This window comes from Amphiprion ocellaris, chromosome 18 (assembly GCF_022539595.1).
Source record: "Amphiprion ocellaris isolate individual 3 ecotype Okinawa chromosome 18, ASM2253959v1, whole genome shotgun sequence".
Lineage (NCBI taxonomy): Eukaryota > Metazoa > Chordata > Actinopteri > Pomacentridae > Amphiprion > Amphiprion ocellaris.
The window spans coordinates 4,156,791-4,183,429 of NC_072783.1; the positions used below are offsets into that span (position 1 = coordinate 4,156,791).

The 26,639-nt window shown below is 38.4% G+C and overlaps 1 protein-coding gene across 1 annotated transcript in view; it reads right to left on the minus strand.

The window, feature by feature from the left end:
• Positions 1–26,639, minus strand: part of tbkbp1 (TBK1 binding protein 1) — a 111,581-nt gene that overhangs the window by 39,635 nt on the left and 45,307 nt on the right. Inside the window, exons 2-3 of the mRNA XM_023288918.3 lie at positions 10,262–10,526; positions 1,237–1,362 (exon numbers count right to left, since the gene is read on the minus strand). Of these exons, the coding sequence (XP_023144686.2) occupies positions 1,237–1,362; positions 10,262–10,510 (375 nt within the window). The 5' untranslated portion in view covers positions 10,511–10,526. The remainder of the gene's footprint in view (positions 1–1,236; positions 1,363–10,261; positions 10,527–26,639) is intronic.

Here is a 26,639-nt window from a genome sequence, read left to right on the forward strand (position 1 = left end):
CTCATTTCTTATGATGTTGACTTAGACGAGTTTGTCTGGATTATTGCTGGCTGGAAAAACAGCCCAAAAACATCACATTCCTGTCAACGTGTTTGACTGTGTTTGATGCAGTTCTTTGGGTTGAATTCTTCTTCTTTATTTGTGTCCAAACATTTTAATCTGATGCAGCAACAGAATTTTCCTCTTTGTTCAGCTGTAAAAGTTCAGTCTTCCTTGATCTTCATGAAGATCAGCCTTGATCAGTGTCGGACTGAGATGTTGGTGCCACAGTTTATCAGATTCGGGATAATTTAGTGCTGATCTTTGGATTCTTCTTGGCCTCTTTGAGATTCTTCAGTGTAGAACTCCTTTTGGATGATGCTTTGCACTAGTACCACTTCCGCTAGAAAATACTCAGATATCACTTCCTAGCCTTTGTCCATCTTGTGAGCAGCCACAATGTGTAACTGACTCTCAGTAATGGACTCCAATGGCAAGTTTACTGAGCTGTTTAGCTTTAGCCTTGAATAGCAATTGATTAGTAACTTACTAATCAATTGTACTAAATACTGCATCAGTTGTTCTTTGCATGTAGTGAATTAATATGCTGTACAACATGGGAGAAATTACTAGGAGCATTTGGAATTGCATAGAAACTGCATTTATGCAAACATTTTTGACAATTTCATGGGGTATTAATAGCTAAAAAGTAATATTTACATTTATAACCCAACATCTTATCACTTTTTGTCACTTGTTTATGTCATTTCCAGTCAAAAGAAACCAATAGGTCACATAATAATTCACTGTAAATCTAAATTTGGGATGGATGTGAATCATTTCGGGCCAAACTGCATGTGTTATACAATACCTAATAATTTTAAAATGTGTTATCTATGGGGAAAAAAGGTGTTTTCTTTACCATCTTACACATTCAGCTGAAATCTCGGCCAGGTTTAGACCCAATTATAGCACGTCTCAGAAATAGAACACCAGCGTGAAAATCCCATGTCACAGCGCTCCTCAGACGGATTCTTAAAAACACCAAGTCTCAGTGATTCTGCTCAGACAGCAGCTTCAGCGCTTAATTAGTCCTGGACGTCTCTCGGCAAACGTCCACCAGGGCTGGCCTTAATTCACTTTTAATTCAATTAATTCTGGGATTTCTGCGGAATTCAAGCTCGCGCGCGATAATGGCTTTATTTTAAGAGGAATGAATATATTTGCTTCCCCTCGTGTCCTCGTCTGTCCTCTTACCTCGTGGGTCAGGACGTTGACTCTCTGCTGCAGATTTCCATTTTCTGAGTGCAGCAGCGCCGTCTCCTTGCTCTCGAAGGAGCAGTAGGAGTTGGTGTCCTCCCCAAACTCGCTGATCATCGGGAACTGCAGACACAACAAGACATGACAGGAATCAGTGCAGGCAGAAGGTAGAGGACTAAATATAGCAAAACAACACACAGAGTGAACCTCTGTGCTTGGTTTTTCATGTATATTTATATTTTGTTTGCTCATGTTCCATTTTTTTCCCTCGCTGTATTCTGCAATTTTTCATGATTTCACACAGTGATCATTAAAGATTCATCTTATATCAACTGCTGTTTGGCCCAGATATCACTCAGAGGACTACGGTGCTTTAACACATTCCTGTTTTTTTTTCTTCTTCTTGAACTAGATTTTATTTTCCACTGCTTCTGAGCTAATTTGTGAGTCTCCAATCACAATTTCTAATTTCTTCCCACACCATGAAATCTGGGGAGGGACAGTGACTCAGCGTTTGTCAGTCAGTCAGGAAGTTTGTCCATCTGTCCGTGTTTCTTGACCAAACTCTGGAGAATGATAAAAACATTTTTGTTTTTTCAAAATTACACTCATCGTCCCAAGGGTGGGTTACACAATGTTCATTTCAGTGCTTTTATGACAGTCACGATATTCCAGACACTGCGGATTTGCCAAGAGACGGTGCTACTTTATATTTATTACTCTCTAAATTGGCTCTTTTTTCTAAGTATGTCTCGAATACCGTCTCCAAATTTACAATATGTTGGACGCACTGATTGCATTTAGGTAAATTTAGTGGAATGACTTTTGCAAATGGAAGCACTGCAGGGTTGTATCATGAGCATGACTGAACGGACCATTCTCTTAAAGTTAGAGTCAGGGGTTGTAATCCAGTTTTGGTCAAATTCAGTGAATATCTCCTCACAGTCTACTAGCTGTCCATTCATTTCGGTACAAAGCACTGGCTCTGTAAACAGGAAATCCACACAACACTCTTCCTGGTTTTCTTGCAAATGTTTGTACTTGTGGTAATTCATATAAATCTGGAACCAACTATCATTTAGACTCCACCTTTAAATGATAAGATCAGCAATGTTCTATAAACTGCTTAATGTCAACAAATCCCTTGAAAAGACCAAACCAAATAAGGGGATAGTCCTTCTCAGTGTCTTCTTGCTTCCTAACCATGAGGATGAAGAAGATGTCAACCTTTTAAAGTGGCAATCTAGGGATCTCCATTTTGTTTTCTTTGGTGGCACTGATGGAAATAAGCAGTAACAACTCCAGGTCACCACACATGAAAGTGAGAAAGTCTCCTGAAATGAGGAAAAAAACAGTAGAACACCTCACATAACTGAGTTGTGTTTGCTCTGACTGCCCTCTGCAGAAAAATAGCTGCTGGGTCTTGGAAAATATGTCATGAATTGTGCGTGGTATTGTAAAGAATGTTGCCACAGAGTTTAACATATTGTAAATGCAAAGACTTTTAAATAATGTAATCAGTCTGTGTTACAGCCTCTGTCATCATTGTAGTACCTCTGTAGACTTTACATAAAAGACAGACGTAGCCTTGTGAAAGTGAAGCCAACATATGCCTTAAACCTGCATCTTGTCTAACATCCTCCTCTAGTTGCAAAAAGAAGTCAAATTGTAAAGAAGTTTTGAGGAAATGACACCACTACTTATTTAATTTGTTACATCAGTTAACCTTTTTCAAATAGGTTTTTGGTCTCAATTGCAAGTTTCAAGACTTTATGGATACAGTAAAATGCCCACTTTATAACTTATGCTCTGATTTGGAGGAAAATAGGGTGATTCTTAGGTACCTCGTAATTGACAAGTTGCTAATGTATCGCTGCATGTAGTGTACTTTAGTTGGTTTCAATAAAGATGACAACATTTTAAACTTGAGGCTTCAGAATGGTACTCCACAAACCAGTAAGTGATGTCAAAGTGGCTCCATTCATCTTTACTATACAGTCCGTGGTTACCTCATTTTCTGACAGTGATTTAACCCCCATGTTGCCCTGTGGGTCAAAATTGACCTGTTTTAAAGTTTGAAAATGTGGGGGAAAAAACAGATTTTCACAGTGAAACTTCTGATGTCCACATTTTCAACATTTTGGGGAAATCTCTGAACATTTTTTTGGAAGAAAAAAAGAAATGTTAAAAATATTTATTAAGAACATTCACATAAAAATCAACCAAAATCCAGCGAAATTCACTGGATTTTGGTTGACTTTTTTGGTGAATGTTCTTAAAGAAAATATTAGAAGTTTTGCTGATATACATGTAATCACTTTAGATATTTTTCGGATTTTTACTCATTTTTTGAAAATATTTCCAAGAATTTTCTTGCCAAATTTGGGGGATTTTTTAAAATAAAACTTTTAAGGGAAATTTTTAAGGAATTATTGGAATTTTTTTGCTTAATTTTTGGATTTTTTTCAGACAAGAAAACAATATGTTTTGGTGCCCATAAAAGAAGACAGCAGGAGGGTTAACAGAATAATTAAAAGATTCTGAGATTCCCATTTTAAATGTCAGTCAAAATACACACATATCAGCCACAACATTAAAACCACACTCAATCATCTTGTAAAAAATTGGACTTTCTGTATTTGATATGAGGAACTGTGGACCAATTGTAGTACGAGCAGAACCGTGTTCTGAGTCCACATCGGTTAGCACACATGGATGCAGAAAGCATGAAACAGCCCTAACTTTGATGTGTACCGCGCACAACAACATTGCTGCAGACCAAACACACTCCCTCCATTGTGACAGCACTCCCCAAAAAAACACCTGTAGCCCCACAAAAACTGCCCATGAGCAGCTTCAGAAACACCTCAAAGAGCCTGAGGCGATGTCCCGGCCTCCAAACTGTCCAAATCCAGCACAGTCAGGATGCAGAGGAACATTTCTGATCCTCCGAGGCTCCACCCTTCAGCCCAAAAGATCTGCTGCCAAGTCTCAGTGACGACACCAACAGAGGTCCTGTGTTCATGAACTGATGATCCAGAGCTGTTTTGGCAGTTACACAATAACAGGCAGGTGGTTTTAATGTTGCGGCTGATGAGGTGTAGAGTTTTTAAAAATACTCTACAGCCAAGCAGCTCTCTAAAACAGCTGTTCACTGTACTTTTTTAGCAAGCAGGAGTAAGTAGTGCATATTAATGAGGAGCAGAACAGTGTACCGACTCAAAATAAACTACAATACGTGTGTGTGTGTGTGTGTGTGTGTGTGTGTGTGTGTGTGTGTGTGTGTGTGTGTGTGTGTGTGTGTGTGTGTGTGTGTGTGTGTGTGTGTGTGTGTGTGTGTGTGTGTGTGTGTGTGTGTGTGTGTGTGTGTGTGTGTTTGTTCATGATGATGAAGGAACATGTCACCCAGTGCAACAGTGTGGCTCACTGATGTGTTAGTAATAGTCTTTGACAACAATGGGGCTCTATGGCACAGAGGAATAAGCCATGTCAGGCTCCGGATAGACGCACAATACTTGTTAGTAGGTTTAAGCCACTGTTGATTTTTTTCTTCTCCTTCTTTATCGGATTTGTTGACAATGAGAAAAATATCGAATCTGCGAGCTTAACGACACAGGAGGTAACGTATTTCCATCTTATTGCCTCACCGCCGCTCATCACTCACAGGGGAAAACGTACTGTATATGATAATAAAGGCAAGCAGAGGCGTAACAATGAAGCAACAGCATTACAGGAAAACATTTAAAATATGCAGAAATAACTGCATTATGTGCCGCCACATTATGCTGCTATGACTGATTATGCAATCACAACCATGGACTGTGAGTTAACGTTCTGTATCACGCTTACTGTTGTTTTACATATGAAGTAAGCACTTTGTCTCGTCGCAGTTCCAACTCTTGCTGTTAGCATAAGGCTGCAACGGAAACATACAGGTTATATAACTAAATATATAACTGCATGTAGCTAAATGAACACATCTACATGTAGAGTGCCCACCATAAGCGCTGAGGGCTTTTCGTTTCGTACGTGAGGCCACTGCTCTGCTGATGCAACGTCTATTTGAGGGGAAAACAACCCTTTTCCATTTAGCAGAACACCTCTGCTCGCTGAGTTTAACAGTAAATGTTCGCTACATGGCCGACGCCCCCAGGGGCCCCAGAGTTCTCACACTGCTAGAGAACAACCTGCTTTCAGTCAGAACAGCAGGAAACACTTCAATGTGCATCATTACAGCAGCTGCACGAAGGAGTCTTGCATCCACAAAGCCTGTAGCTGCACTTATCACACCTAAAGAGGTTTAAAATAAGAGAAAATAGCCCAGATTTTTGTAATTGGGTGACAGATGGAGTCAGGTGTTAACTCTCTGAACCAAAGAACCCCGCAGGTGGGTTTGAAAGGCATGTTGTCATCAAAAAATGATCAAAATTACATCATTTATCAAAGCTGGAAACTGTAAAAACAGAATTGTTGGATTTTGAGCCTTCGGGTGGCCCTTGAACTAGCAAATTAGCCAAATCTAAGCTTCAAATAGTGATATTTCATTAAAAGCAATTAATTCTACATGTCTCATTTTTAAAAAATTGTCAAAAAATAACCATTTGCTTTAACTAGATTCTGACAAAAGCAAGAAATTCTGTGATCCTCAGTACAACTGGAAAACCATGACTGATTTAGCTGCGACCAACAGTCATGTGATAAAAATTCAGAGAATTGTTGATTGAACTGCAGGCAGTGTTCACACGGAGCAGATAGGATTTAAATAGTAGTCAAATGTCTATAGTATGTAGAGATTTCTGGTCACTCAGTTCCAGGTGTTTTAATTTGCAAAATAAGTAATCAAAGAAATTCAACTTTCATTTTCGCTTTTTAAAAAAAATTATTTATGGTTTTAGAACTTTGATAATTGGCACAAATATATTTCTGAGTTCTATCTACTTGGATGAATGTACCATGTTTGTGCTGTTTCCACAGAGGCACATGACTTTATACTGCACTAAAAATGAGCCAACAGTGAGTGAAAATGTGATAATAGTGGAAAACACCAAGAAATTTGCAGGTTAAATAATACCCAGGAGTCAATATTTAGATTCTGTTTCCCCCAGTGTTTATCCAATCCCGCTAAAAGCCTCATGCTGTACTTACACGGGCACAGGTGGGACAATAATTCCAACAGCCAACATCTGCATCTGCTCCCCCAAAGTCAACACCTGTCTCATCGGGAGGCACCGCGAGCCATGTGGCCGCCTGAAGTCTTCAATAACAGCTGCTCGCTAAAAGGATGCAGGATTCCTGTCTGTCCTCTGTTCACACGTCAAACTGCATTTACAGCAATTAGTAGAATCTCCTCTCAAAAAAAATCTCAAAAAGTCAGTCTAAACCCAGCAAAATGAATTGAACCTTGACATTAATCATCCGGGTTTGACGTCCGAGAGAATCAAGGCTTGACACGATTGTGGATTTCTCTTCCAACGGTATCCATAATGCAGCTTTTTAGGATCATCTTCTTGAGCATTTCAGCAACCTGTTAAGAACATTTTGTCATTTGCAGCATTTCCTTCTCTTGACCGCTCAGACAGAAAAAACAAGTGCTAAGCTGATTATGCCGCTCTTTCCAGACCGTAAACACTGAAATTCCTCGTGTACCTGAAGGAAACTAGAAGTTTAGAGGAAGTTCCAGCTCCATCGTTATATATTTCCTAGAATAAGCAGAACACCATGGACTAATGATGATCACAAGAATAACCAGGAGTGGGTTTATTTCTGCTTTTTAATCCCTCTTTGTTCCTAATTTCAACAGTTTATCTCTGCCTTGTTACCTCATTTTACTCCCACATTTCTCGTCCTTTTTCCTTTTACGTATTTTGTCCTCATTTTCCGTCCTCCCACGTCTTTTCTTTTTGCTCATTTCCCCACCTTCTGCCATTAAATCTGCGTACAAGTCCTTGGATTTCTGCTTCACCTGCTTCTTTATCTACAGATTTGCACCATCAGACTTACAGTTCTGCGGCTATTCATGGATATTTACAGCGTCACTGACTCTAAGCCAAAGAGCTCAGCTGATATCCTGTCTTATATGAGACGATGCTTGGAGGGAAAAGACTTGCACGGCTTGCTGTCTATGAAAACTCAGGCTTTTTTCTTCGTTCTTGAGCCGTCATGACCCACTAGATGAGTCCTTTTGAACTGAGTGCAGCCCTTTGACATGACTATGTCCCTGCTGATTCCCAATCGATTTCACTGATTATCATAATGTGCATCGATGCAATTATGCAAACCAATCTTGTAGGCATCAGCAGACTGCTGGTTTGTGTTCTGGGTGAAAATACAGGGGGTTCTCGACTTGCGTTGGAGTTCCGTTCCTACAGATTGGTGTAAGTTGATTTTTGCCACAATTCGGAAGTCTGGAGAAAATATAAACAAAGCTGTTACATGTATCACGATATTGATCAGTTTTTCATGAAAGTCATGAATAATAATGACTTTCATGCATGTATGAGTCATTTTACAAGAAGACAAAAGAATATGTTGCACTGTTTTTACAACTTCATCTAATAATGTCGATGTTGGTCGGTGTTTTGCCCTGTTCTGAGCGTTTTATTATATTTAATTTCACTTCCATCGTGTGTTGCCCTTAAGCCAGAATTACCGATGTGCTTTTATTTTGACAAAGCCTTTATTTTTAAGTTGTCTATTGACAGTTGTTACTTCCTGTCCGCTATTTTGATGTTTAGCTTTAGACACGTAAGTGCTTTTCTGGATGCACTGGTTAAGTTAAAAGGATTTATTTACATGTATTTATGTTGTTTTATTCTTTTTGTTGCAGTTTTCACTCTGTAATGTGTGAGCCACGGTAAAAAAGTCAAGTTTGCTACGACTCACGCTTCATTTTGCAAGCACGAGTTTAACTAGTTGGATGGAGATGGCTTTCCTTTTCTTAGAAGCACTGCCATCAGAAGAGTCTGACTTGTGCTTGCAGGAGCCATACTGAAGGGCAAAAAGTTAGTGAATGTAGCACAATCCAAAGTGGCGTACAACCGCCGAATGGAAACAAAGCCGTCTTATAGCACCGCGTGACGATGTATTCATCCGCTCCACACCATTTGCCAACTAGTTCCACGTAACCAGTTTGGATGTAACAATGTAACGCCGTAGGTCGAGGACGTCGTAAACCAAGAGCCGCATGTAGACAGTATTTACTAACTGTATGGAATGTGTACTGAATTTCATTGGGATTTACCCTCGCATGACTGAATTTACTTCAAGTTCGGGGCGCCAGTCTCCATTCAGCTGTTAAGTGAGTTTGAAGTGGACATTTGAAATGTTGGAAGAAAATGCAAATTTGCAAATAAACTAGGTTTTCGTGTGTCATTAGAAGGTTGTGCTACAGGCTGTACTCTGCATGATCGTAGTAAACACTGTAGAAGAAGTTGAAAACAAATCTAGTTATTTCCCAGCAGCTAGAAAACTTTGACGAAGAAGAAGAAAGATTCAAAACTTTGGGCTTCTGTGAGAGAAAAATGGAGAAAAGTCTTCAGGAATGTTTTTCAGTTGGGCAAGTCACAATTATTTCTTAAGGTCAGCTGTTATTGGACATGAATGCAATACACGAAGTGGAAACAGCTGATCAGTTATGCGAGTTAAATTTTCGCTACATCACAGCTTAATAAAAAAAAAAAAAAAACACATTTCCATTCCCACTATATAGGTTAGCTCTTTTTGGGAGAAGTCAAGAACCACAGCAAACGAGCATAAATTGAAGAATGATTCATTATTTCTAATGCGGCTCTTAAGAATACCTTAGGGGAACATCTCATGAAAGCTCTGAAAGGATATCCTCACTGTCTGGATGTCTGTTACAACATTGTCTATCTTATGGGCGTCCATAGTGTCCTTTGGCTCAAAGATGAAACAGACAAACTTCCAAACTAGAGGTCTGAAAATGGTGTCTAGAAACCAGTGGGTGGCGTCATGGTGCCTATGTCTATCTTTGCCGTCTACGGTTAAAGTTCAGGCTTTGTTTTCTATTGCTTTCCATCTATCCATCCAAAAGCCTATGTTCTAGAAGAACTTTTTTCTCAAGTACATACACATTGGTTCTCAGAAAGTTCAAGTACCTGGGATTTTTGGCGACAGCAGCTTCAATGGCTGGTTGACTGTTGGTTAATTATTTAGATAACCAATTAATGGGTTTAGTCATTTCTGTGGACAAAATCCCAAGAATTCTCAGACTCCAACTTCCTCGAGAATTAGTATTTGCTGCTTGTTTTGTCATTTATTGGACTGTTGGTCAAACAAAACATGCTATTCATTTTTATGTCTCTGGGATATCAGAAATTATTACTTTTTTATAGCTTTTGGAGATTTTATGGAAAGGTTTGTCTAATTATTTAGTGATGGATTCATTGAATTTGTTCCTCCCTGCTGTCTCAAACAAGCCTGGTAAAGCTGACAACTGACCAGTTCCCTCATTAAAAAAAAAAAAAAAATCAACATCACATAAACTCTTGCTAACCCTAAAGCCAGATTCTTTACACACACACGTTAGTACTCGGTGTAAATGGGTTTTGTGGTTGTTTTTACAGTAGTTGCATTAACTAAGATGAGCTTTTCACCTCAGGCCTCCTTGCATTTATAACCTTTTTTTGTCTGAGTTAACATATAGCTCTGTGCCTCATACTATCCAGAGCAGAATGATTTCCTCCTTTTAGATTTGTGTTTGTTTTCCTGCTAGTCCTGGATCAAAGCCCACCAAAGCTTTCTCTGCTTTCATCTTTGTGTACAATCTCAGTGCTTCAATAAAAATGGAAAACATTAAGAGAGAGTGGACGACTCTGTCTCCTTTTCAAAGACTCACAATAAATCATTAAAAAAAGACAAACCAGCCTCCTCATCTTTGTCAGTGCAAGAGTCCTCCTGTGTGATTCCATCGTGGTCGAAAACAACCGCGATGATGAGTTTTTCTAAAGCGCTCTAATATCGGACTCTGTGACGCGGCTTTGAAGTGAAAACACCTCTTCACCTTGATCTCATAGATCTTGAGTTTCCTCTTGATGCTGGTGTTCTCGCGCTCCAGGCAGGCCAGCCTCGTCTTGATGTCCTGATAGGCGGTGATGAGGGCAAAGTGGGAGGCCGAGTAGACGTCGTCAGGGGGCAGCGGCGAGGACCGCCACACCACGCTGCCGCAGCCATCCTCCTTCAGGCCGCCGCCGCCGTCGCCGCCGCCTCCTCCCAGCAGCCCCAGCTCGCCTCCGCCGAACAGAGACTGCATCGCTCCGAGCCTCAACCTGCAGGGACACAGACGGTTGTTTGCTTATTAATTATTAAAACGCCAGATTGCCTCCATTCAGTTAAATGTAGCTGCCAAAAATAACGCCGTTTCATAATTCTTAGCGAGGGGTCGGGGATCGGTGCAAATCCTAAAAGCATCAGGCGGTCGGCGGCAAGAAAAACAAAACAAAAAAGAACAAAGCAGCTTTTCGTCTGAGAGCAAGTCGGACTGGTGGAACACACGATGTAAAATATTGAAAAGCAAAGAGAGACAGGAGGAGGGACGCTCAGATTTTAGGGTTTTACAGCCTCAAACCTGCAGAAGGTGAATCTCCCAGTTAACCCAAAGTTTCTTTAAGCTGGTTTGATCAGAACTTTTATAGTAAACAAAGAGCAACCTGATTATTCATCTTTTTGTGTCAGCATTTGAAAGTATTGTTCAGAGAAAAGGCAAAGTTCAGAGGCAGGGTGAAAGACTCAGTATAGAGGATGCAAAGAGACACACAAAATGAGCAAAGAATTACCTTTAAGCTGTTTACTTATGACTCCAGTTCATTACAACCCAAGAAAAGAGAGACACAAGAGGAGAGACAGTCAGATTTTTGCCTCAGGTGTGCAGAAAGTGAATCGTCTTGTTAACCCACAGTTTTGGTCATATTCTGGATGTAATATTTGCAAAAAACAACAGACTTGATTATTCAACGTTTTGTGTCCAGATTCAAAAGTTTTGTTCTGAAAGGAGGCAACTTTAAAGGAAAGACGTGGTGTAGAGGATACAAAAGAGATGCAAAATGATTTTAAAACATTGTTGAACTGAGCAAAGAACTGCTTTTAACCTGTTTATGACTGCAGTTCATTAAAACCCAAGAAAACAAGGGAGATAACCGACAGAAATGGAAACGCCGATAGGTTTTGAGCTCATACACACACAGTCAGTGTCATCTGGGTGCACATGAAAGCATCCTGCATGTATTTTCAACTCATCTGTCGCACCAACGAATAGCTGCACACTCACATTTTTGCCAGAAGACATGACTTTTTATTTAACAACATTCTAACTGTGCTTCCCAAATATTTTTGCACTCACCGCCTCGCCCTCCCTCCATTCAGCTTCTCCTTTTCATGGCACTGAGCCGTGTTCACGCAGACTTGGAGTCTCCTGAGGGCTCAGATGAATCAGCGTTTGTTTGAGTCTATTTAAAATCTTTCCATCACTTCCGTTTTAAAAATCTTTATATAATATTTCTTACCGTTGTGCGCCTTGAAAACTTGTAAATATGACAGCCAGCTGTGATATGTTCTCTCATTACCTGCGGCATAACTTATTTTTCTAACGGCACCCTGAGTGTTGAAGTTTTAATGTTTATTGCTATAATCTTCTATTTTGGTGTGTTGGAAATAGAGTTAAAGTAAATGCTGCCTTTTATCTTGCTCTGTGTTATGGTTTTTTGTGTTAATATAATACACAGTGCAAAATGCAAATGAAAAAACTAATGTGGCTCCATTGCTTATCCTTGAGGCATCCCAGATGTTGCAGCAGCTCCTTCAAATTTGCACAATTAATGTGGAGAATTTCTATTGAATCTGAAAATAGCTAAAGTCTATCTTGGTTTATGATCATCTGTAGCAACATGGGATTGTCTTTGAGTTTGGCTGAATTACAGACCCAGAGACTCGAATGGTTAAGTGGCTCTTGGTCTCGAGGCTCTGTTTGAAATTATAGTTAGCATTTCTTGCCACAAAGTCAATCAAACGGCTGCAAATAGACACAAAACAGCAAAGACAGAAAAGAATAGTTGTAAATGTCTACAAACTGATTATTAACTTTGATCCATAGATTGTTAAATGGAGGTATGTCACCTATGTGTTGGTTAAGTAGGTGGCAGACAGAGTTCAGAGATGCTGTAGAGAAATGTAAAAATGTCAAATTACTTAAGAAAAAAAATACTTTTTTCTGATGTTCCAAATTTTTTCGATGCAGCATCATTCTCATCTTTTTACACCTGGACCTCAAAATGACTATAGATACAGACTGTGTAAAAAGAAAGAAAGTCAAAACTGCTTCAAAATTACCACGAATGAATGAGAACTAACCACAAAGAGACTAAAAGCTAGAACAAAGACATGCAAAACATGACTACAAACACACACAAACAACCACAAATAGCAAAATAACTGCAAAGAGACAGAAACTATGACCAAAGAGACACAAAACAAGCACTATCAACAGATAGAAAGCAACCATCAATGATGCAAAGAGAAACAGACAGACACTGCACTGATTTGTTGCCTTTCAGTCAGTTCTGTCCTGTTCTTGTGTAGGAGGTCTTTTTAAATGTCGGTGCCCAGGGGCTCATTGTCTCATAATCTGTCCTTGGAGTTAAGAAACCTCAGCGCCTTGGTTTGTATCTGCCTGGACACACGATGCTGTTTTTAGCTTCTCCGTGTAATTAACAGAGTCAGACACATACAACTTTATGTTCCATGAAAACCGTGATTTTTTTTTTTTTTTTTTGCACGTGTTATCTGAATGGCAGCAAGTTACAGCATCTCTGACATTCTTTGTGTTTCTAGTTTCTTTTAATTGCTTCCTTTGTTCTTTCTACACTGGTATTAAATGCACACATACAGTTAGAGATGAGCAACAGATGAGATTAATTATATGTTGCTCACAAGTAACACGGTTTTTCTCTCAAAATAACCTCAAGTGCAGCAACATAAAGTAGCACTGTTACTCTTCATAACTTATAATTAACATTCTACACGTTGTCTGGTCTGTAGTTTGGGTATATTTATCAGTAATGGCAAATCTGTACAGTTGTGAACAGAAGTTTACTTACATTTGTAAAGACCACTTATATCATGGCAGTCTTCTGTTCCCAGTGACTCCTATAATTATGAATTTTCTAGAACATTCATATTGGTAATTTTCTAGAAAATTCGTCATTGAAACCCATCCGTGTTTGTCCCAAAAAGCCACCATGAATTTGGTTCTTTTAGATATTTATTTTAGGTCTTCTGAAGATAGGACTGGACCTGATGGGTCAAAAATATGCATACAGCAATGCTAATGTTTAGTTAATGACCCTTTTGCCTTTTTAACATAAGCTAGGTGCTTTTGGTTTCCATCTACAAGCTTCTAGTTGTATATCTGACCCTTCTTGTGGGTGTTTCAGCTGTAACTTGGCTGCATTACGGCATTTAAAAGACATAGAACATGAAGAAAAAGATTCTCTGAAGTGGTAGACATGATTTCTAACATGTTTTTCTTGTTGTCTTAATGATATATTACACTTTTTTTGTGTTTTCTGCTAGATTTGATATCCCACAATGTCTGTAAGAATTAGCTTTTAGGCATCTAGATAGATACTTGTAGTAATATTTGGTTAATGGCCCTTTTGCTGTTTTAACCTAAGCTAGGTGATTTTGGTTTCTGTCCACAAGCGTCTAGTTGGATATTTGACCCTTCTCTTCACAGAATTGGTGCAATTTAACTAAATTTGTTGTCATTCTGATACAGACTGGTTCCTTCATTTGTGGGGTTTAAGTCAGGGCTTTGAGAAGACCAATATAAAACCTTAATTCTAGACTGATTTAACCATTTCTCCACCACTTTTGTTGTGTGTTTGGGGTCGTTGTCTTGTTGAAACACCCAGCTGTGTCCAAGATCCAACCTTCTGGCTGATGATTTTAGGTTTTCCCTCATGATTGTGGTCAGGATCTTCCTTTTTTGTTCTTCATAAAGCATGATAATACCACCGCCATGCTTGAAAATAGGTAACGTGGTTTTGGGGTTGAAAGCTTTGTTCACATGAAAGGTGTACCTTGTCTATAATATTGATATCTTTATTCTGCTTTTGTATGTTTTGTCTTGTTTCTTACTAGGTCTCATGTGTATTTAGCTGCTGTAACGTGTGACATATTTTATCTTATTAACTTCATTATTTTAAGTTAATGAGGCAAATGTATCTGTTCCAACTAGAGAGCACAAACATGGAAAAAGGCTTTTTTAATAATGCAGTTTCCAACAACTGGGCCCAACCAGGGTTTAAGTGTGCAAACACCTAACGAGGATATTCCTAAACCCTGATTATTAGGAAAATGCTCAAGTGCATGTAAATGTAGTTGATAAACCCGATAGCCTTGAGAAGTTTAAACCATTATCTTCCTTTCGCGGCTTCTCTTTTGCATTAAATACATAATAATTATCGGTGAGAGTTCCCCTGTGGGTGCACGACTAACCAGCGCGTGTTCTGTAGCTGATATGTTAATCAAAGCCTGATTTCCATATGAGTTGGGTTCGTGCTCTTGTTCCATTTCACAGTACTTAAAAAAAACATGAGCTTTGACAAGCCGGCGCTCCTTGAGTGGCGTGATGAATGAGCCGGTAGTTAGCTGACCAGGCTAGCAGCTCCTCCTCCACACTCTGGGCAACGCTGTCACAAGTGATAAACGGCACCTGTGATGTCACCAGCCCTTTTTTACATTCAGCCACGGAGGGGACATGTGCACAAAAGTCATACGAGAGCGCTTTAATTTACGGCCAGTGAAGGAGTTACACAACAGCCAGTTGATTTGATGTACACTGGAATGGATGCCTCCCTGACTCCCAGCGTTGCCTTGTGAGTCAGCGTTTGCCTAGTGAGCTATTTTCATCTGCTCCCTTCCTCCACGGTGCTATTTTTCTTGTGTTTCAACTGAGAGGGGAATAAAGCCTCAGCCAATCTACGGCTCTTTTTCCTCGCTGGTCTAACAGGATGATCCAAAAGCACTCCCACACTTACAGCGACGCACGCAAACACACAGCGTCTGTGCACACGGAGCCAAAAAACAACACCCAGAATGCACGTGAGGTGAAAAATCGCCTGTTTGATGGAGACGGAGACGTTAAGGTCCCGTGATGTGCACTGTGTTGACATCATGCTGTCAAGTCTGCTGCCATTTTCTCCGGCAAACACTCTAAAATCATATCACTGTGTGCCATATAGCAGGAGGGGAGATTTTTAACTGTTTACTTTATGCTAAAAGAATAGCTGGGAGGGAGGAAGTGGTTTTAAATAGCTCCAGGAAGAATATCCAAAGCAACATAGAGGAACTGTTGGTACGAGCAAATATTGTCATTTTGTGTCTCATTTTGTCATTTTGTTTCTTGTTTTTGTCGTTGTGTCTGATTTTTGTAATATTTTGTCTTGTTTTTGTCGTTTTGTTGGAAATAAAACCTGCAAAGGGCTTGAGAGTGCTACTATAAAAATCTGCGAAGTGTGACAGCATTTTCATGGGTCACAACCAGTGTTTCTGCATTAGAAAGTCTGTCCCTGTCACCTTGTTTCCACACAATTACTGGGTTGTTTTCATGAACTGCTTTGCAGCAAATAAACCAGGCTGCATAGAGTGACCAGGAGGTGGCGATGTGAGCTACATGGTTGTAATAAACAAAGTAGAAGAAGCTAAAACCAGTTGTTTGTCAAGCGCTAAAAAAAAACCCTAAAAAAAGATAAGAAACAAACAAAACTTTGCCCATCTCTGCTGAAAGGTCATCAAAAATTGCTTTCTATTTGAAATTTTCTAGTTTTTCTCTCCTGTCAGCTGACATTTCTTCACAAAATCACATTTTTATACAAATAATGGTGTACCAAAACCTAACAAATGGGTGAAAACTGGCAGTAAATGAGCAGAAATGAGTAACAGGCCCACACTGGATGCAGACCCTGGTCTCTGTACATGGACTTTATGGCTGTTTCAAACTGGAAACATGTCCTCCAAACTCATAGGAGAGAGAATACATTAGTTTCGAAATGAAAAATTGGTTGAATAGGGATGCAATTGTGCGGAGATTGGGCGTTCATGCTGGATGGAGGTGAAGACAATAAAAGAAACTTATTTTATTTTCCACCTCCCATGAAGCTCATCAACGCTTGTCTTTTTGAAAATGTCAAAAACCACATTAAGCAAGCATCAAAATTTTTTGCAAAATGGCCAATTTAGTGGACCACTAGGAGGTCACATGACAACCTTTAGACTTTCAGTCCTGTAGAAACATCGGACCAACATGGCTGCTCTGTCACAAACATTCTTTATTATTATGAAAACATCCGTCCATTATTTATTCACCGCTTAATCCTCATTAGGGTCGCAGTTGGCTGGACTCTATCCCTGCTGACTTAAGGTGAATGCAGGGGACACCCTGGATAGGTAACAATCTATCACAGGGCAGTCCTCCCCCAAGGCTGCTCATTCCCCCATATGGCATTGTCAGAAATGCAGCAAGTGTTTAATTAGTTGTTGATGATCAGAAATCATGGCACCATAAAATGTGTCCATTTAATATAGATGTACCCACAAACACAATGACTTTGCGCTGAGCACAGGCGTGTGTTCTGCATGTGTACGTTATGTACGGACACAGAATCATGTGACCTAAATATGTAGCAGGTGGCAGGAATTGATGGGACTCAGAAACACCCCCACAATTTAATCAGTTGTTCCTTGTATCATTTCTGACAGATAAGTCCTGATAAGTCTGCAGTGGTGGATTTATAGAAGGATCGCAAACATGTGATCATCAGCAGACAGCTGATGTAGTGTTCACTTGTTGTCATGGTTACAGTGACACCGTGCCGCTATCTTGCAATGATACAGAAATCTTTAACAAATCCATGGATCCAGACTATAAGCTACATCGCTGCTAAAATCTAATCACTTGGTCCTTGTATCATTTCTGACGTTCCCTGAAAATTTCATCCAAATCTGTTAGTCCGTTTTTGAGTAATGTTGCTAACAGACAGACAGATAAACAGACAAACATGGGGCGATCGTCACATAACTCCGCTGCGTTCCTTGGCGGAGTAATTAGAGTTACCAATTAACCTCAGCATGTTTTTGAACTGTGGGAGGAAGCCGGAGTAACAGGAGAAAACCCACGCATGCACAGGGAGAACATGCAAACTCCATGCAGAAAGATCCCGGGAAAGCCGGGACGTGAACCGGGGATCTTCTAGCTGCAAGGCGAAAGCGCTAACCATCCCATTATGAAAACAGTTTAGCGAAAATGATTTCTTAAAGCATTTGAGGCGAGAATTAGGCTGTGCAGCTTCTGAATCTGTTCTCATTTTAGTTCAACAATGACTAGTTTTAGGAAAGTTTCATAAGGCATTGTGCCTCCGTTCTCACACTGAATTTGCATAGATTAGAAGTCAAATCTACTTTATGCAAACGAGCTCCAGGACGACGCACCACAACGCAACCGCATGCAACATGGTGCATTTCACGTAGATAATGAATGGGATGTGAGAAACTGACAGATCCTGTGGACGTGTATCTTTACTCCAATCACATTCTGCATCACAGATCAGCATCATTAAGTCTGTTTCTATAGTCTGCAGCTGGACTGTCAGATTGACTCACTGCCGTTCTATTTTAGCTTTTGATATTTTGTGTACCGGCTGAGTGCTGCATATGTTAGTGACATTTCTACGTGCTGCTTTAGCTGAGTCATCCTTTTTACTATTTGCCTTAATAGAAACCATAGTGAATCACAAAATGTGTCCTTTTTTTTTGGATGTTTCTATGTCCTTTATCCTCTTTATTGCTGTTATTACACTCTGGTAATGGTGTTTACTTTTATTTGCTAACTTACGGTGCTCTGGGTGCATTATCCCATCGAATATAATATCCAGCTGTAAACACGGTTGATGCTGATGCCATGTCGGAATAAAATCAGGCAGATTTTTCATTTAGGCGTGACAAGTAAGTAATCCTCAGTAAAATTAAATGCTTTGTTGACTGGCCAGTAAAAAACCCACCACTGCTAGTCCCTGCTGTTAGATCCACACCAACTCTTCATGCACATTCTCAGCCTTTTGTATTATTCTCCTTTGGGATCAGAGCTACAACGAGCAGCTTATTAGATTCTTTTTTTTTCATTATCATTAGTTATTCAAGAGAGCTCAGTATGTCACAGCATCCTTTTTACATAAAATACTGCAAAAACCCATCAGTTCCGCGTCAAAAAGAACATTCAGGACCCAAAAAGCCAGATATTTTTCTCAGGAGTTGGAGGTAGAGACCAAAATGGAGCTAAAAGTGAGCGTGAACGTCATCTTGCATTCATCAGATGGACATAAAGTCAAATAAATATTAGCGTTGTCACGTTTATTGATATTTAAGTAGGGAAATGTGTCATTTTCCTGCCCTCAAGTGGCAAAAAAAAAAAAAAATACAGACAGCTTTAACCATGATGCCAAATTTATCCAAGGTTAGAACAGTTGTCTATGTCACTTTGGAGGACCAGATAATTTTTTTTCATTTAGATATCAGGCCTTGGATGAGATCTAAGACACCATGATGCTGGCTTTATCCAATTAAAGCTTCTACAGCTGTGCCGTCATTTAATTGCCCTCCGTTTTTTGCACTCACTGTTAAAATAATCCTCAAATAATAAGAAAAAAATGTCAAAATCAGGAAGAGCTGCAGCAGATTTGTGTTTATTTATGCGTCCATTTATTTCCGGATGAAGCAGCCAGAACATATTTTCCAACCCCGACCTCACCAAGATGGTCCAAACCCACAAAAACACGTAAACAGCTGCAGGTGGGATCACAGAGTGTCACGTAAACATTATGCAAGATAAACTATGCCAACACATGCTCTATAAGGGAAGGGATACCAAACTAAAGCTGCACCATGTGGAATTCCGTGGCCATATTTACATAAAATATACCATTTTCCTGCCTTCTAGGCTTAAATAGCAAAAATAGCTGTCTCTGTGCTAGTATATGTTAGCAATTTGCATGGAAAATAGTGTAAGAACATGCCTGGTCTTCATGTCTTACATGCCCTGGTAAAGACAATGCAGACATTTATCACACATACAGCCTCCCACTGCTCCCACTAAGCTTCTCCTCCCCCATCCCTCCCTTCCTCCTCGGCTCCACGACCCACAATATCCCTCATCCAGCTCCATCCACTCCATCTCCTGGACCTCAGGGCTCATTTGCCGAGGCTCTCTGGGCCTCTCTGGACTTCAGACCTGAAGGTGGAAGCTTCTCCCCCGCTTCATGACAGCGATTACCAGCAGAAGTCATACATTACCTGCAGCCCACGTGGCAAACTCTGCTCCACTGAGACTTCCTCCCCATCCTCCCTCTTTGTCGCCCTTTTTCTGCCTCTCCAGAGATTAAAGCAACACTTTCCTGCCTCTGTGTCACCGTACGTGATCCTGTCGATCTGCAGAGTCTAGACAGATGAACTGCATCTGATATTTTTTGTAGAACAATTTGACTAAATCTGATATTTTCCTCAAGCATGAATCAAAGGTTCATGCAACACAAGGTTATATATGGTGGTTTGTATGCTTAAAAGCAATAATTTGAGAAAGAAATATCACAAAATTACACAAAATGGTGCAACAACAGCAGACTGTAAGAGTCTAGGACTGAATTATTTGCAGAAAATATGTAATTCTGATTTATTTTTTCTCAGATATTCCATTTGTGATTTGATTTTCAAAGTCAATATTCACCATGTCAGATTTAAAACATGATGGAGCATGATTAGATGAGACGTCGTTAAAAGTGTGAGCGTCACGCAAGTGAGGACGCCATGAATTTATAAACACACCGAGAAGACAGTTTAAACTGTGGGTCAGACGTGCTGTAAAGTGTGACTTTTAAATAGTGAGACTGAGCTTATGTCACTTAAACTACAGCCAGAACCACATATTGTGTACTGATCAATGGGAAAGTAAAATAATTATCGAAATCTAAACAAATCAAACTGCATTAGTCTCATTATTTAATAGCCAAACCTCATGTATCCTTAATTACAGCGTTTGTGATTTACCTATTTCAAATTTCAGCTCTAAAAGGCTCCCAGTTTCATGGTGAGTTTAGTAAATAATGACCTCCACGCTTCAGAATTCGATATGTGAAATAGTTCATTTTCTTAAGCCCTGACAGCTGATGCCTCATTTCTGAAAAGTTTTAGGGAAGCCCAGCACTGAAAGAAAATCCTGGAAAAATGGTAACAATCTGGCAGCGAGTGTGCCAGAAAAAATATGTTATAAAACAGTGGAACAGTGTTCATTCACAATCTGCAAAAATAGTAAAAAATATCTGTAAAACATTAATATTTTTGTTGATTTGAATACAATACAAAACAAGTGGCAGTTTACAATCATATACTGTAAAAGAACTAATTACATCAAGTAATGATCCGTGATTTTACTAAATATTATACAAAACAGGAAAAATCTGTAAAATTATTTATATTCTTGTTTTTAAATCCTAAATGTACATGTTTCTTCAAAAATAATGGCAAATATGTTTAAAGTAATGATATTTTTGCACATTATACCTTTAAATACAGTAAAAAAAAAGTTATCAATTTTTATGGTCACACATTGAAAAAGAATAATTTAACATTTGGAAAAAATACAGATTTGATGTGGACATTTACAGTTTGGGCCATTTTTTTCGTCCATTTTTTTCTATTTTTTTGTTAACATGTAAATTAATAGTCTGTGATTTTACAAAATATATAAAAAAGGGAAAATCTGTAAAATTATTCATAATTTTTTACATCTGAAATGTATACATTATTTCTTCAAAAATAATGGCAAATGTGTTTAAAATAATGATGCACATTGTACATTTAATACAGTTTAAGTGTATTTTTATGGTCATACATTGTAAAATAATTATTTACTGTTTGGAAAAAATACAGATTCTTGATGTGGACATTATTTACTGTTTAGACCATTTTAATTTTTTTTTGTTTTGCTGTTAATGCGTATAAATTAATAATCTGATTTTACTAAATATTATCCAAAAGAGGGGAAATATGTAAAATTATGTATATTACTGTTTTTAAATCCTAAATGTACATATTTGCTTTTTCAGAAATAATGACAAATATGTTTAAAGTAATGACATTTTTGCACGTTGTACATTTAAATATGGTAAAAAAAAATAAAAAGTGTATTTTTATGGTCACACAAAAAAGAATTATTTGCTGTTACATATAAATTAATAATCTGTGATTTTACTAAATTATACAAAACAGGAAAAATGTGTAAAATTATTTATATTCTTGTTTTCAAATCATAAATGTGTTTCTTCAAAAATGGTAAATATATTTAAAGTAATGACATTTTTGTACATTGTACATTTAAATACAGTAAAAAAATGTATATGTTTATGATCACACATTGTAAAAGAATTATCTACCATTTGGAAAAAATACTGATTTTTAATGTGGATATTATTATTTTTATTTTATTATTTTTATTTTAAGCTTTTCTTTTTACTGTATGCGCAATATTTAAAATTAGTTTTGATTGGTTTTTCTTCCCTAAAGATCACAAAATGACCTACTGAATCAAACCATCGTAATTTTCAGCTTTTGCTAATGCAGTACTGGTTTAAAAAATGTTTTGTATTCAACATGAAATCAGAGTTACAGTCTGATGTTTTGCCACATTAGATGCATGAATACTTTGTGTAGCTGTGGAACTAATACATGGATGGCCAATCATGTTAATGAACAACTGAATTTTCCTTTTTTTCATCCTTTCTGCATCCTTGAGTTTGACATTCTTAACAGTTTTGCGATGGATTACTGTGACATTTTGTTCAAACATTTATGTTCCCTTTGGATTAATTGAAATCAAATCTCTGTTATTTTTAATTTACAGCCTTCATCAAGTCAAAATCAGTCCACTAATATCTCCAAAACTAACCACATTACCATCAGCTCCATCTGTACTTGTGCTGAGTGCCGCTTTGAGGAGAAACTAAAATATTAAAACAGATAAAAAGCTCAACATCAGCCTGTTGACATGCTGACATTAGTGTTTAGTGGAAGCTAACAGAGCAGCTGTTGTGACTCTTAATCTCATTAACTTGTATGCAACAGACACAGTTCTACATTCTGCATTACAAGCGGTGACATTAATAGTAAATGTAGCGTTGGACGGGTCCAGAGCAGGAGGAGCGTCCGTCACATGACGCTCATTAATGAAGCTACGAAGAAAACTCAATTCATCTCTGACGCAACTGGAAAAGATCAAGAATGTTCGTCTTCCTTCTTGTCATTATTTTCCAGCCACTCTGTCTAATAAAGCATGAAAAGAAGCTTTCATATCGCAGCTCTTATGTCATGTTTAACCCTCCTGTTCTCTTCATTTACGGGCACCAAAAATGATCATTTCCTTGTCTGAAAAAAAAATCCAAAAATTCAGCAAAAAAATTCTCCAAATTTCTGAAAATTTGCAAAACCTTCAGGAAGAAAATTCCAGTAATTCCTTAAAAGTCTCCCTTAAAAGTTTTATTTAAAAAAACAAAAAACAAAAACAAAACATATTTGGCAAGAAAATTCTTGTAAATATTTTCAAAAAAATCTGTAAAAGTCTTCCAAAAAAAATCCTAAAAATATCTAAAGTGACTCCATATATATCAGTAAAACTTCTATTTTCTTGAAGAACATTCACATAAAAATCAACCAAAATCCAGCAAATTTCACTGAAATTTGGTTGATTTTTTTCATGAAAGATCTTAAGAAACATTTGTAACATTTCTTTTTTTCCACCAAAAAATGTTCAAAGATTTCCCAAAAATGTTGAAAATGTGGACATCAGAAGTTTGTGAGTGTTTCTGAGTTCCATCAATTCCTGCTGCCTGCTACATATTTAGGTCACGTGATTCGATATCCGTACATAACGTACACATGCAGAACACACACCTGTGCTCAGCGTAGAGTCAGTTTTTATTAAAGATTTTATCCGTCGGAAATGATTCAAAGACTGAGCAGCCTTGGCGGAGTACTGTTCTCGCCGAGTGCTTTTCTTGTTGTTATTTATTTTAACGTTTTATTAAACTCCTTTGCTGCCAGCCAATCATATATTAAATGATGTCACCCTGGTAACCCAGAAAATGAAAGAAAAGCTTCAAACATGTTGTGAAAAGTTGTATTCTAACCCAAAACATGATGTTTTTCCTCATCCTTAACCAACTTTCTAACATGTAAAAGTGCCTAGCAAAGTGCAATATTTAACCATGTCATTTTGGTGCCTAAATCTATCCAGCAAGTGAGTATATAATATGTTCAGTACCTACTCAGGGTATTTATTATTTCCACATTTGAGTGCTCTTATTTTTAAATTAACGTGCACTTATTTTATTCTTATATTGTATATTTGTATATGCAATAGCTTCTATTTTCTTCTTCTTCTTTTATTCTTTCAATTTTTTATTTTTCATTTTTTTTGGAAAGCTGACTTGGGACCATAATTTACAAAATTAACATCATACTGTATTAAAGGAGATTTGAAACGAGCAGTTAAGACCATGAAGTCATCAGGAAAATGGTTATTGAAGCAGTAAATCAAGGGAGAAGTTGGGTCATTTTCTCTTAGACTTCAATGCAATCAACAGCTAAAAGAAGTCTGCCCCCTGGTGGACATTTGAAAGGGTTCCAGGCACATTGCTTTTCAGGCTTCTTTTATAGACAGTTACCAAAAACTTTTACTCCAACAGTTAGATGTCTGAAAAAGGGATTTAATCTCCTAAAATGTGCCAAGATTTGATTTCTTATTCATCTAGCTTTCTTCTGATCTGATCTACAACAAAATCAGTTTTGTCTTGAAAAAAAGCATCTTTTATGAGCAATTTGATGCCCTTTATCTGAGAAAATGACAGGTTTTTTAGCCTTAAAATGTACATCTGTCTATAATTTCCTGCCCCATGGGGTAACCGTGTTGTATAGTACAGTAAATATAGCTTCAAAGAGGAAATAATAATATTTGCAACCGTCTGATGCGTCCTCTATTTAACATGCCGCACAACAGCTGGAGCTTTGCAGCATCTCAGCGGGGTTTCCTACGCCGAGTTTAGAAAAGAGCAGGGCCTCATCCATTTACAAACATTCATAACCCGATCAAATCCCGGAGCCGGTGCCGTCTGCGAATACTGCGAATCGTATTCTGGGGATCCTCTGAGGATTTGAAGTAACAGATGATTGTTCTCTCTACGGGAGATGTGTTTGTGTTGGCCGGTTAGCTGCAGTAATCAAGGGTTGCAGAAGCCGATAATGTGGAAAAATTGCTATTTACAGATGCTAATATCGCTCAGATTTGATGCGGCTCGGTAAAACTGTATATTTTTCTGCTCCACAAAGCCAATGCGAGCATATCTACGAGCTTCTGTCTGTTGCATCCGAGGGCATAAATATATGAGAGGAGTGGAAATGGAGGCAGCTCGGTCAAGGCTGGAAGCAGGATCAAAGAAGAAAACTGGGGGAGTGAGTCCCCACAGAGAGCCATTTTAATGTTGGATTTTGTTTGAGGGAGATGCTTTCCTTTTCCATCTCCATGTCTTTCCTTCAGAGTAGTTTCCTCTCTGTGTCTCTGAACTTCTCTTCTACCTTCCCCTCAGCTTTCATCTCAGCCTCTCTCTCCTCTTTATTTCCTCCCTCCTCCCTGTGTGGCGCCGTTTAACCGTCCGGTTCTCCTCAGACAGTGACCCCCACCGGCTGGACGTTTGGCACCTCCGACTGAACGGTGTGTTCGCCTTTCAGAGCTCCCATAATGCCGAGCTGTTTCCACGGCAAACACAGCCAAATAATAAACAAACAACACAAGTGAGACAAAAAACCCCCCACAAAACGACAAAAACAATACACAAAACGGCGAATAAAGCAAAACACAAAATGACAAAAGTAGGACAAAAAACACAAGTGAGACAAAAAGGAAACAAAACAACAAAAAATGAGAAAAAAATGACAGAAGTCAGACAAAAAAAGACAAAAACAAGCCAAAATATTACAAAAATGAGACACAAAAAGACAGAAACAAGAAACAAAATGACAAAAAATGAGACAAATGGCATGAAACAAAAGAGTCAAAAAATTTGACTAAAAAGTTACAAAGCGACAAAAATGGACAAATGACAAAAACAAGACAAAAAATTACACAAATGGCACAAACGAGACAAAAAAACGACAAAAAACGAGAAACAAAATGACAAAAACATGAGACAAACGACATGAAACAAAACAAAAAAGTAATAAAATACGACAAAAAAATTACAAAGCGACACAAAAGTGGACAAAACGAAAACGAGACAAAAAAAGAAACAAAATGACCAAAATAATTAACAAACAACACAAGTGAGACAAAAAAGACCCCCACAAAATGGCAAAATGAATGACAAAAACATCAGACAAATGTCCCCCCTCCTCCCTGTGTGGTGGTTCTCCTCAGACAGTGACTCCCACCAGCTGGACGTTTGGCACCTCTGACTCGCTGAACGATGTGTTCGCCTTTCAGAGCTCCCATAATGCCGAGCTGTTTCCACGGCGAACACGGCCACAGCTGAACGCTGCAGCACACTGAGAAGCTATTAACATGCCGGCAGGTACCGTTGGGTTGTGTGTAGCGCTGCAGACGGCAGGACATAGAAATGAGTCAGTGCAGGGGGAGTGTGTGTTTTCTGTGTGTCAGAACAAGGACAAAGCAGCAGCAGCAGAGCAGGAAAAGTGTTCAGTCTCTCACCTAAATGTGTCACAGAGCAGGAACCGATTAGTGGCACAAAAAGATGAGATTCTCTATTGTTGGCTTAAATCCAGGTCATATGACTTGTGAGTTTCTTTCAGTTCGCACATAAAAAGAGCAACAGAGTCTGTATGAGGAGGCTGGAGGGAGTTTAGTCCCATAAGAGAGCATTGTTTTCTGCTATTGTTATTCATTTACTGCCAAAGTGACCAAAAAAATACACCAACGACAAAAACGAGACAAAAAATTACACAAATGAGACAAAAAATGACAAAAGCAAGAAACAAAACGACCAAAAAATAAACGAACAACACAAGTAAGACAAAAAAGACACACAAAATGACAAAAACGATACATAAAACAACAAATAAAGCAAGACACAAAATGACAAAAATAAGACAAAAAACACAAGTCAAAAAGGAAACACAAAACGACAAAAACGAGAAATAAAATGACAAAACTATGACACAAATGAGAAAAGTCTGACCAAAAAAAGACAAAAAACAACAAAAACAAGACAAAATATTACTAAATTGATTACAAAAGTGAGACAAATGACGTGAAACAAAACAAAAATGAGACA